Source organism: Micrasema longulum, unplaced genomic scaffold (assembly GCF_059751315.1).
Source record: "Micrasema longulum isolate JH-2025_06_02 unplaced genomic scaffold, ASM5975131v1 h1tg000260l, whole genome shotgun sequence".
NCBI lineage: Eukaryota > Metazoa > Arthropoda > Insecta > Trichoptera > Brachycentridae > Micrasema > Micrasema longulum.
In genome coordinates, this window is record NW_028277464.1 from 1692447 (window position 1) to 1704490 (window position 12044).

The 12044-nt window shown below is 33.0% G+C and overlaps 1 protein-coding gene across 1 annotated transcript; it reads right to left on the reverse strand.

Moving 5' to 3' along the window:
• LOC148283145 (serine/threonine-protein kinase/endoribonuclease IRE1-like) lies at positions 1-12037 on the reverse strand. Its single transcript, XM_088223971.1, has 14 exons — positions 11835-12037; positions 11639-11756; positions 10692-10946; positions 8935-9129; positions 8360-8600; positions 7580-8285; positions 7029-7210; positions 6797-6946; positions 5959-6098; positions 4957-5147; positions 4743-4876; positions 2977-3124; positions 2450-2629; positions 1-1277 (listed from the first exon to the last, which is right to left on the reverse strand). The coding sequence occupies exons 1-14, from the start codon at positions 11916-11918 to the stop codon at positions 588-590; spliced, it is 3414 nt and encodes a 1137-aa protein (XP_088080097.1). The 5' UTR covers positions 11919-12037; the 3' UTR covers positions 1-587.
• Between the last annotated feature and the right edge of the window lie 7 nt (positions 12038-12044).

The window sequence follows — 12044 nt, forward strand, 5'->3', positions numbered from 1 at the left end:
TAATACAAAAAATTGCTTTATTCATTTAAATAGTACTATTAACGACCTCATTGAAAATAATAGGATATAATATACACATACAGTAGATAATATATATTGTTGCTATATATAATAAATACATACTTACTGCATATTACGAATAAAATTTACAAGTCACATATTATGTAGATAAATATCTTAAACTGTATTGGTGAAAAGATACAGTGGAATAATTCAATTATAAGTTTTGTGAATTAGAGAAACCGAAAATAATTTAAACTGGTGTTTTCCAGTCGATTTTCAATTTATTGACTAGGTCCAGATAGTAAAACTAGTTTATAACCATTTTTGGGAGATATTATGTTTGCTACTCATAAAGCTTTCAATTATGCCTTAATATTTAAAAAGTTATTATATAAAATTAACAATCACAATACTTTAAAAGTAAATATTAAATTGCAATTGAAAATAGCTAATAATATGAAAGGAAGTAAAATTCACCATGAAATTTGTATGCTTGTAAAATTGTTAAAATGGTTTTTCAAAATTGTACATATATTATGCAAAGAACGAAAATCACTTCACTACTAAAAATATACTTAAGTTAATTAAGGCGTGTCCGTAAAAGTTTCTCCCGCATTTGCCTGGTTTGGCAGCACCCACAATGTCGGTGTTTCCTCTTTTTTCTTTCGGTTTCTCACTTTGTAAGGTTTTGTTTCTGCCGGGAAAGTGTTGATCTGATCCACTTGTTCTAGTAATTCACTAAAATTTGGATTCCTCACTTCTTTAAACCTACTTTTATCATCTCTAAATCTGATTTCTTTCTTTGGATTTCTGTTGGGCGATTGTCGGGGAAACATTTTATCTCTGAAATTTTCATTGTCTTTCTTGTACGTGTCATCATATTGAGTGTCCTCGATTTTAGGCCGAGCTCTCCAATCTTCTACTGTGTTTGCATTCGAATATCTGGTTGCGTCTTCTGTTCTGAATTTTTGATGTTTGGGACTCTCTTGATAGTTTTTACTTTTAATGAATAAATGGTTATTATCTATTTTTAGGTCTGTTTCATACCTGTTTAATTCAATTATTTCTATCTCTTGCATAATGTACTGCGGATTGAAGTTGAAACCTGAATCATAATATTGCTTGAAGCTATCTTCATGTTTAAATATTTGCATCTGTAGCCAAGTGTGAAGTAAAAGTCTAGGGAATCTAGAAAGCCAATACAGAACGAAGCCTTCAGGAATAGAGCCGAGGCTTTCTTGCGCTTCTTTAGCCAACTCTCTGTAGTGATGTTTCTACAAGAAAATAAATGAAAACTGTATTTGATTACTAGCCCTCGTTTTAATTCCTAAACTAAAAGAGTACAATAATTCTCAAATCAGTTTCAATAAAAGTGCTTTAAGCACATTTTTTTCAGTAAGGAATTTTAGGATGAATGAATGTTAAAAAAACAGTATTTACGGTGAGATTGATGGACGCAGAAATCAAGGAAGGACAAGAAAGATATAGAAAAATCAAGTGCAATAACCTAATCAGAAGAAATGTTCAAATTCTTTAGTGTTATAGGTACAGATCCTCTGGTAGTATGTATACCAGGTGTGTTCAGAAAATAACAGTAATTTTTTAAGTTCGCGGGTTTGGAGAGTCCAACTGTCAATTTAAAAAAAATTATGTTGGTATACATGCCCCTGAAGAATGCTAAAATTTTCAGCTGTATTTATTGTTTCCTTTGTCTGTGGCAGCTGCTAAGGTTAGATGAGTTTTGATGAGCTTGGCGATTTTCATTTGTTAAAAAAAAATGAATCAAAGAATTTGTCTCAAATTTTGTGTAAAAAATGAAATGAAGTGTAACAAAGTGTGTGAAATGTTAACAAATGTAAAACAAGGGTTTACGAGTGGTATAAGCGGTTTAAAAGATGGCCGTGAAGACGTTGAAGATGATAAACGGCCCGGACGCCCCAGCACATCAACAACCGATGAAAGTGTAAAAAAATTGAATGAAATAGTTATGAACGATCTCCAAATCACAATCAGAAAAGTCGCTGATGATGTAGGCATTATTATATTGCATTATATTGATTGACTCATGCCATGAATTCTTAATTTTTTTTAAATTGACAATCGTTCACTCCAAACCCGCAAAATTAAAAAATTCCCGTTATTTTCTGAACACACCTCGTATGCAATAAATTATTTATAAATAAATAGTAATTACATTCTTGCGTGAGTAGATAAGTAAAAATAATCAGCGTCCATACATGAAATAATGTAATTGCGCTCTATCATGCCTGAGTACATCTTCCGGAAGAAAGTGTTGATTTTTAGTTGGTTAGTTTCCAGAATGAGTTGATTAACTCACAAGTGTGCAGATCTTCAGAACATCTGCATCGAGAAATAAAGAAGGGAGAATTCATTGGCTGGTTTAAGCGATTACATTTGAAACTTATTATTGTACAATGATTCTGACCTTATTGCGCATGGCTCGCAGTAGATCTTTAACACTGTCGCCGCTGTAGGAGCGGTACTTGCGCAGGTCAGCGGCTACGGCACTGCCCACCCAGCCGCGCCAGTCTCCCCTCACCACGGCTACAGCCCCTACCTCTAGCGGCCCCCCGGGCGCATCCTTCTCCACCCTGTCGCTCACATCCTGGAAATAAAAAAAATATATATTGACATTACAATTCACAACAGGTTGGTTGATAGATCTTGACTAGGATGATGCCAGGTAGGTCAATGCTAGGTTCTTAAGGGTGTAGGTCAGACAGGATGTACAAAGATCGCGAGTGCATAGATGAATGACTTAATAGCTGAGCAGGGGTTGGCTAAATATGCATTTTTTTCCCATATAAACACCTACGTACTTGTGAAGATATCAATTGTCTTTTTTAAAAGATCGGTTAGCAACCCTTTCAATAGAATGCATTCACAGAGAAACACCTGATATGTATACATATTATAGGTATGTATATATATATATATATGTATATAAAGTACCTGGAAAAAGCCTAGAATCTTTTGTTTATTCCAAAATATCGGGTAGTTGTGTACCACACTAGCTGTGGGTCTTTCTGGCAGCCGTGATGAAAGCATTGATTTGAGCAAACACATTGTTAAATCAATTTCTTCTTCTGGCATAGTTGATCTGTAAATATAAAAGAAGAGGTTTAAGAAGAATTTACAAGTGTTAAAATACGAAAGTTATGTAATAATATAACTTATATTTAAATATAAGTTACCAATTAAAAAATACTTAGTACACTTCCACTTATTTATTTCACCAATTAGCGCTTTTACTCTCTAATTTACTAGTAACGCTGCACATGAAAACTTAGCGGCCCTTCCAGGGGCCTTTCGATATATTTTCAGCATGGAACTTTAGTATGTGTATGCGAGGTACTACCCCCTAATAAAGACTAGTATTTGTCGCTTTCAGGGGTGGTCATCGCCATACTGAAGTATGTATAGAATAGAAATTAAAATTTATCTAATAAAATATTATTGACTGTCTACTATATTACTTACTGTGCCATAGTTATTTTCGTTCATATTTCTGTTTAAATGCCGAACTGCGGCCGGGTAGCGGGCGTTCTTACACGTGGCGCGAGAGACCGATAGAGTGGGCGAATGCGCTCGCATTACCTCTTGCTGCGTGATTGGCTGCCCTAGTACCGCCCACAATTAGCCGAGCTGCGCTGCCGTGCGGCAAAACATGTTGTATATATAGGCCCGCCGGGCAAATAATAAATCAGTCATTCGTCAACACTACTAAGGGCTTTTACTCTCCACTTCGTCTCCCTGCTTCCCGACTTCGCTTTAACCGGACGTCTTCGCCACCTAGAATATTCGACGCCCGGCCATTCTGCGGTGACACCTGTACCTATAGTATACAGAGAGTGACCCGCCACGTCTGTTACAGCGCTAATTGGTCAAATAAATAAGTGGGTGTACCAAGTATTTTTAATTGGTAACTTATTGAAATTGAAATGAAATTCATAATTCATTAAAATGTCAAAAGTCATAACATAGAAATGTCAAAACATGTTTAAAAAAAACACAAAGTTTTAGTAAAATACATTATTTTGCTCTAATTTGTAACTTTACACCGTTAAAATGTCACATTGTAAAGTTTTAACCTTTCAATTCAATAACATTCAATAATGTTTCTCGATTTAATGAATTACGCTATATACGAAAAGTAATATTTGTCAATTTTGAGGTTATAAACTATCCAGGTGTATGTGTATACAAAATAGTTACATACATTTTTTTATTGACATTGACCCTCTACAAAATGCTGGCAAGATCTTTTTTGTCTGAAATTGGCTCTTTTAGATCCAGGCCACAGAATTTACATGGGTAAAATGTGATGAAAATATTAACAGATATATGATGAAATAACAATTAAGTTTACTTGGATGTGTTATAATTAAATTTACAATCTAATTTTACAATTACTGTAATATGTAGTCCACAATAAAAAGCCAGCACAAAATTTATTTGATAGTAACATAATAAATACATTTTGAAAAATATGTTATAGTTTTTATTATAAAACAGTAATTTTGACATAAACTTTTTTTGGGAAAAGCGGTCAAAATTGGACCGATATAATGCGCTGCGTACATGCTAGTCGTGGAAGACATTTGTCGGATATAAATGTGTATTTTAATTATTTAATAAAAAACAAATTCGTTCCAATGTTGTATCACACTTAAAAGAACTAGAACTAATAATATTTTGATCAAATGCTAATAACTTACGTTAAATGGTTAAGGTAATATCTTCCTTTGAGTATTTTGGCTTGTCTCACCAGAACATCACCGAAAGGATGAATACCATTTGAAAGAACATAGTAAAACACACAGCCCAGGGAAAAAATGTCCACGGACGTTGTCTGAAACCAAAGTTTATTTACTTAGCAGTTTGAATTTTTCAAAACATTGTAATTTGAATTAAAAAATTAAGAATACAAACCGTTCGTTCGCCTTTTATCATTTCGGGGGCAATCCAACCATCAGTTCCCGTCACTCCAGAGCGCCGAGAGAAACTGTTTCTCCCTATATTTAATTTCTTACATAATCCAAAATCGGAAATCATCGCTCTTACCGGAGCTTTGCTAGTCGGTACAGATAACAATACATTGTGAGGTTTTACATCACGGTGAACTGAAAATAAAGAAGCCAGATTTATTATTTAAAGTAGGAACATGTGCTTCAGAAACATAAAACTGTAATTATTGTGAAATTACTTTGTAAGGTTATTTTTTTAATGTACATTTTTTTTATAGTGAGTCGGGTCAGGTCTATAGAGACAGTGATTGCACCGTTTCTTATCCTCCTGTATATATATTTCATCATCATCATTCCCCTTTCTGCACCAGGTGGTGCATAGGGCACTGCGTTTGTAAACCAAATGCAGCGTATTTCGATCATCTGTTACATGAAGGTAAGGTGATTAGTACTAAGCTTCAGGCCCGGGAACAATGAAATATTGCAGTTCAAACAGTCTTTAAAATCAATATTTCACATCCTCCCTGCCAGGAATCAAACCCAGGACTTCAAGAATAGTAGGCAAACGTGCCAAAGACTACACAACTACGTGCACTTATCTCCACTCGATTTCCTTATTCAGGATTTTTACCTGAGAGCAGCCATCGAGTAGAAAGCACTCGTCCATGGTTCTGGTTCTATTTCACAAACATAACTGTATTCATCATCCGCCCGGACACAGACAACTTTACAACAGTGTTTAATAATATTACTAGTAATTAATAATTATTACTAATTCAAGTTTTGTGTTTTATTTTACAAATTAAAATTTTATTGAAATATTTAATAAGTTCTTTGATAAGTCAATAAACAGATTAATGTCATCTGTTTAATATAATAGTATTAGGTCTAACTTAGGATAACTCATTGCCGAATGTAGATGAGTTTATGAAGGCTTCCATAGTCAATAATCCAAATAATTATTTACCTATATCCAGTGAGTGAAGATGCGCCAGACCTGCGGTGGCTTGTTGCAAGACTTCTAAAGGACGAATGTTATAAACCTTTTCTAATTTTTTTTGTACATATTCTTGTAAAGTAGCTGCACATAATTCCAAAGCAATATACCTGAAAAAAATAAATTGACATTTAGAAAAAGTTACAAAAAGAATATTCAAGCAATATACACAAATACATTTACATAATATTTTACTGACATATTGTAGCGTGTCACTTTGTCTAATCAAACGCTTCCTGTTACCGAAAATCAATATAACCCATCTTTCAATTTATCTATGAAAAACACTTGTGACAAAGCGCCCTTTGCCCTTTCTCCGTCTTGAACAACTAACGAGCAGATATTTTGCAACCATGTAATTGTCAATCATTTTACAAGTAAGTCTATTATAATTATTATTATCTATCTTTCTATTGTCAGGTCATCTTACCGTCAGCAATTTGATATACATGCCAGGTAATCAGTATTTTGGATGTTTTTATTACTTTGTTGTTTACGTGCAGGAAATGCATAATTCACCTTCTGCACTGTTCTTAAGACGATAGTAGGCCATACGGCAGCGGGCATTGGTTTCCGGTGAGTCGCACAGTATTTTATGATAATACATTTGTTTTTTTTCTATTTCGACGAATATCGCAGGGTTATAAAAGTATTTATTTTATAATGTTATTTCCTTTCTTTAAACTGGTAGCTATCGTACAAGTATGGAAATTGTTGGATAATATAGTTTTACTGTTAAACATTGATATGTACTTCTATGAGTTAGAATTTAATCAAATAAATTCATATCTAAAACAAATTACAATACCTGAATAATTTATCTTGTTCCATACAAAAATATCTCACAACATTGGGGTGAGCATCAGATTCAGTCAGTAGAGCCACTTCTCTATCAGCAAAAGTAAAGCATTCGGGAAGTAAACGTTTCACCGCAACATCCCGATTCTCAAATGTGCCTCTGTAATACATACAATGGATTGAGTAAAAGCTAAGAGGTATTTTTATTAAAAATATATAATTTTTGGTGGCATTATTATTACCTGTAGACAAATGTTCCTTCACAGCCTTTTCCCAACACTTGCTCAGGGTCAAAAATAATTTTTCCAACTCTTATCAGTCCATTTTCCAAATCTTCAGGCAAAGCCGTCACTTGGCCGTGGTTACTAGAAGAAGAATTTGAGTTCCTAGAACCACTTTGAGAAAGCTGTTGAAATGCCCGAATCTGCAATAAATGTTATTAATTTTCTAATTTTCTTATGAAAAACTTTAAGCTACAATTTTTTTAAGAACGGTTTGCCGACGTTTTGTCAACCAAATTGAATTCCAAATTAGAGCATTTTAATACTTCATGACTGATAGTGATGGCGACTCAACAGTAGCTCTTATATTTTGTTTTGAAATCGATATAAAAACATAACAATTTTTTTAATAGGAGCTTAAATGTGTTACTTACAAGCCATTCAATATTTTTCCATTAAAATTAACTAAAATTTACATTTCATGGATTCAATTTGGGAGTCAGCACATCCCTAAGTAGAACTGCCAGGAAAACATTCTTAGGAAAGTCTTACTATAAATATTGTTAACTAACCTGATTTGTTAAATACCAAAACATCGAAATAACTAATCCGACCAGTAATATTAAAGAAAATTTGAGACCAATGTTTTCTTGTTGGTTGATCCAAAGATAAAGTTGTTTATACAACAGTTTTAATGTCAAGGGCTTATCACCGACATCTTGGTAGTCTGTTTGGATTCCAACAGATTGAGAAGACCCTTTTGTCTCATTCACTCTGTCATCACTTTCTTTACCGGTCATGATAACGGACTTATCTTTATTTGAATCTAATTGAACTTCCGAAGTAGACTCATTTTTTAACTGTACCCATTTCCCTCCATCACTATCTCCAGAGGGGCCCATAATCAGTTGGATTTGTCTGTTGTTCAGAGGATTATCGGTATCTAAGTTCATCGGAACTGATAGCCCATTTAGCTTAGATAATATTCTCAGATTGGTGTCGGCGTAGTCGGGAACTGAATAATGTCCAAGCAACAAATACCCTTTGGATATTTCGGAATCCTGTTCATTTTTTAAATTATAATAAACATTTATTTTCTTTCTATAAATTGAATAGTGGTATTTATTATCCGCATCTTTGGGTTGTTCATTTTTCTCCGTTGGCCCTTCGAGTAAAAGCGGTTGAGAATCATCTGTAGATATAGTAATAGTGTTTTTATCTACTAGAGATGACAAAGCGTACAGGCCGTGAACGTGTTCGCCAACGTACAAAGATGGACTGAAAAAAAAATCCATTAGATCACGTGCATTCAAAAAGCAATATATTGAATTGACAAATAACTCTATTCTTACAACAATTCTATACTGGAATGCTGAAATCCTCGACCATCAGCAGGAGCGGAGACATCTTCCATTATATGAGCCATTGTGTCATCTCCGACAGTGTTAAATGGTACAGAAATAAGACCATCTCTGTCTAAAATATATGTGGCAATTATTGGGGACTGCATATCGTGGGACCATACCATTTCACCCGTTTTTCTATCAAATGATGTCACTCGACCATTTGATGTTGAAGTAAAATGAACAATGCCTGAAAAAGATATCAATTATGATATAATATACAAATGGAAATCAGAATTTACCCATTAATAGGGCAATTAACTTGCTGAATAAGGCTTCTGCGCATTATACAGACATTTTTATGTACATATGAGCAGATTAGCATCTATAAAGATACATAAATTGAATCCATCTCCCGAAATATACTTTTGTGTGTTTCGGGAGATGATTGTTGATTGTGGGTATGTGCATGTGGCTATGTGCACGTATGCATAATGATTGTTTTTCAATTATTTATATGACACCATTTTATTCAAATTCATCTCAAAGGCACTGTACAATTATAATTTTCTGTCATAACTTACCATAATTATTGGTCATATCTTGTCCCATCGTATGGGACGAGTAGTCAAAAAATGTGACATTCCATCTTTGATTCTCGTGTTTAGAATCATACATAAGCACATTGTATTCAGTCCTCGCAACATAGATGGCATTTTTAGGATCAATAGGACAAGTATTATCCTTTGATCCTTCGAAGGGATGCGTTTTATCATAGCCTGAAAGAAAAATATACATTGATAATGAAAATTTTAATAAACAAATAGGATAAGCAGGATATATTGAAGAATTAAAGATAAAAATAATGTAAAATGTTTCCCTCGGCATTGGACACCCCAGTGAACACAGCACCGTAACGCACAGATATTTTTGAGACAGTAAGGGAAAGGTTAACGGTATTTTTAGTTGGTTAAAATCATAGTTTTTAGGTTCTCTTATAAAAAAAATGATAGTTTCGCGATATTGAGTAACAATAATACAATATCAACGATATCTTAAGGTAAATTATAATATATATGGGGAAATCTAATTAGAAATCATAAAGGTTGAATTTTAAAAAAGTTTGTTGTGTAAAATATTAGGCCTTGTCTGAGGATTAAAATTGTGTATTAGCATGTATGTACATAATGACAAGATTTAAAAAACCACTCTTCTAGAGTGAGGCCCAGTCAGGGTTTCAATGGTTTATTTATCTTCTAAAAACTCATCACCAACATAATTTTGAACATATTTTCCTACTTCCGAATGTTTTCTGAATTCTGAAACCGATATTTTTACAGTGGGGGAGAAGGGATTAAAAATGTCTAGGCATTAACAAGAGTTAAGAGTTATGGCGTGTCATTGGCTGATTTAAGTTATCACTTTACTTTTTTTTTTAATAGAAAGGAAACATTAGCGTTCTTATAATTTACCCAAATATTTTAACTTTGGTGGCCATTTTTGACGAGTTGTAAATAACTCACTATTAGCAAATGGAAATCAAGTTGAGGTAGAGTGGGGTTTCAAACTTGGGGCCTTTGATCCATGAGTCCGCAATAGTAGCCACGGGACCACAACCCGATTCAACATTTACCATTCCATGTTTAAACATGAATTAATATTTATTATATTAAAGCTTTAAACTGTATTTCTTTCAGATGTTTGTATTTTATTTGACTATCTAATTTTTTTATTTTTAATATCTCATGCAATTTTTTCTCTATTTCATAGCTTCTTTTTTTTTTTATACCAACTTTAATTCTAAGCACTGTTCTATCTTTTATTTCTTTATATTGTATTTTTTTAAATTCATGTTGTTTATATACTCACGTTTTGTATAACTTCTATGTATGTAAAAGCCTTATGGGCGTGAAAAATTAATAAAATAAAATACAATTTTCCCTGATCATTTTATTTTCTTTTCGTTGCAGTTATCAAATATTTTCAAAACTCCTAAACCAAGTATATTAATTCGGGATGAAAAATAAGTATCCTATTTTATTTCTCACCTCGGTCCTTTGGGACCTGAAGGGAACACAAACAAACACACTTTCGCATTTATAATATTAGTATGGATTATTAACACAAATGTCTGAGCACCCGATAAAAAAATTGTTTATAGTTTATTGGGATGAAAATTATTCAGCATTTTTGTTTTGGAAAATAATTGTGTTTGTTTGTGTACGTTTTTTTTTTTAAATAGACTATAAAAAAAGACCAGTTAATATTTCAGTGGTGTGAAATAACATAATTTGAAATTTCATATAGAATTATATGAAATAAATACGACAAAATTATTTACCTAGTATGTGTTTCCTTACTCCTGTTTTGGGATCAATCATGAACCAGGTATCGATTTTCTTCCCGGTGTAAAGAATCCCATCGCTGGATCTGCAGGGGGCATTGGCAACCAGCTGTGGGATGGTGAAGGGCAGCTTCTTCAGAACATGTTGTTGGCCCGTGTGGGTGCCGAACATGTACAAGCTACCGTGGCGGGGATCCGGCAAGAACTGAGGTACGAAGTGATCATTCTCGTTTGGCACCTTGACAACTGGTTCTAAAAAAAAACAAAAGAGTAACCCACTTTTTTTCAAATAAAAGAGTGACATTAAACAAATTCTTTATTTTTAAAATGTGTCAATTATGTATAGTGTTCCTTATTTTTGTGTAGTATTCTGAATTTAAATTTTTACATATATTTTTTGTTTATTGTCATCTATGTAAAAGCCCTTATTACTAAATAAATAAACACCGAACAATGCTAAAGAATACAAAAATATTTTAGGTGCATATGTTCAAATGTTTGCAGACAAATACTAGGGAGTTTACCAAAATTTAAATATATTACAACATACAATGATGTTCAAATGTCTGAAAACATATATTTTTTATGACTTTATTCGAGGATATAACAATAATTTAAAAGGGTTATGTATACATTATTATAAGAACAGAACTAAATCCCACTGATGAATTTTTATTTTGTATTATTAATTGCATAGAATTTATACGAGTATAAATTATGTGTACCTACACAATTACAATAAATAATAATCATGCCCTCGCCGCATCCAATAGTAGTATAAAATTTTAAAAAATGTATTTGACACAAAAATTGTTTTTAAGTATTTTTCAGCGCGTTCTATAGTTTTCGACTGTTTAAAACTGACGGTAATAGTCGCTTATCTAGTTTTCGGTATATTGAATTACAAAAGTTCCGATAATATTGTGCAGACTGTAATACCATACCATCTTTCAATGTCCATATAATATTTCCTGAAATTTGGTCCACTGCTGTCATACCGCCCCCGAGGGTTGCAAATAATAATGGCCTATCATCAGGCTCCCTTGCTAAATCAGTATTTTCCTAAAAGCATTACGTATAATTTAACAACATATTTCATCATTAAACGCGTTATTCATAATAACAAAGATAATGTCTAACCACACTCTTGGGAAAAGCAAATAGCACGGAAGTATTCTCGATGAACAGGATAAATATACTAATCAGAATCGGATAAATCTTCATTTTTCTTTCTTATTTGAAAATATAATTGTTATTTAAATCATTTAAATGTAAAAACACAATAAATTAGCTGAACACATGACATTTCTACGTCAATAAAAACAAATTCGCTCTCCATTTTTGACAATC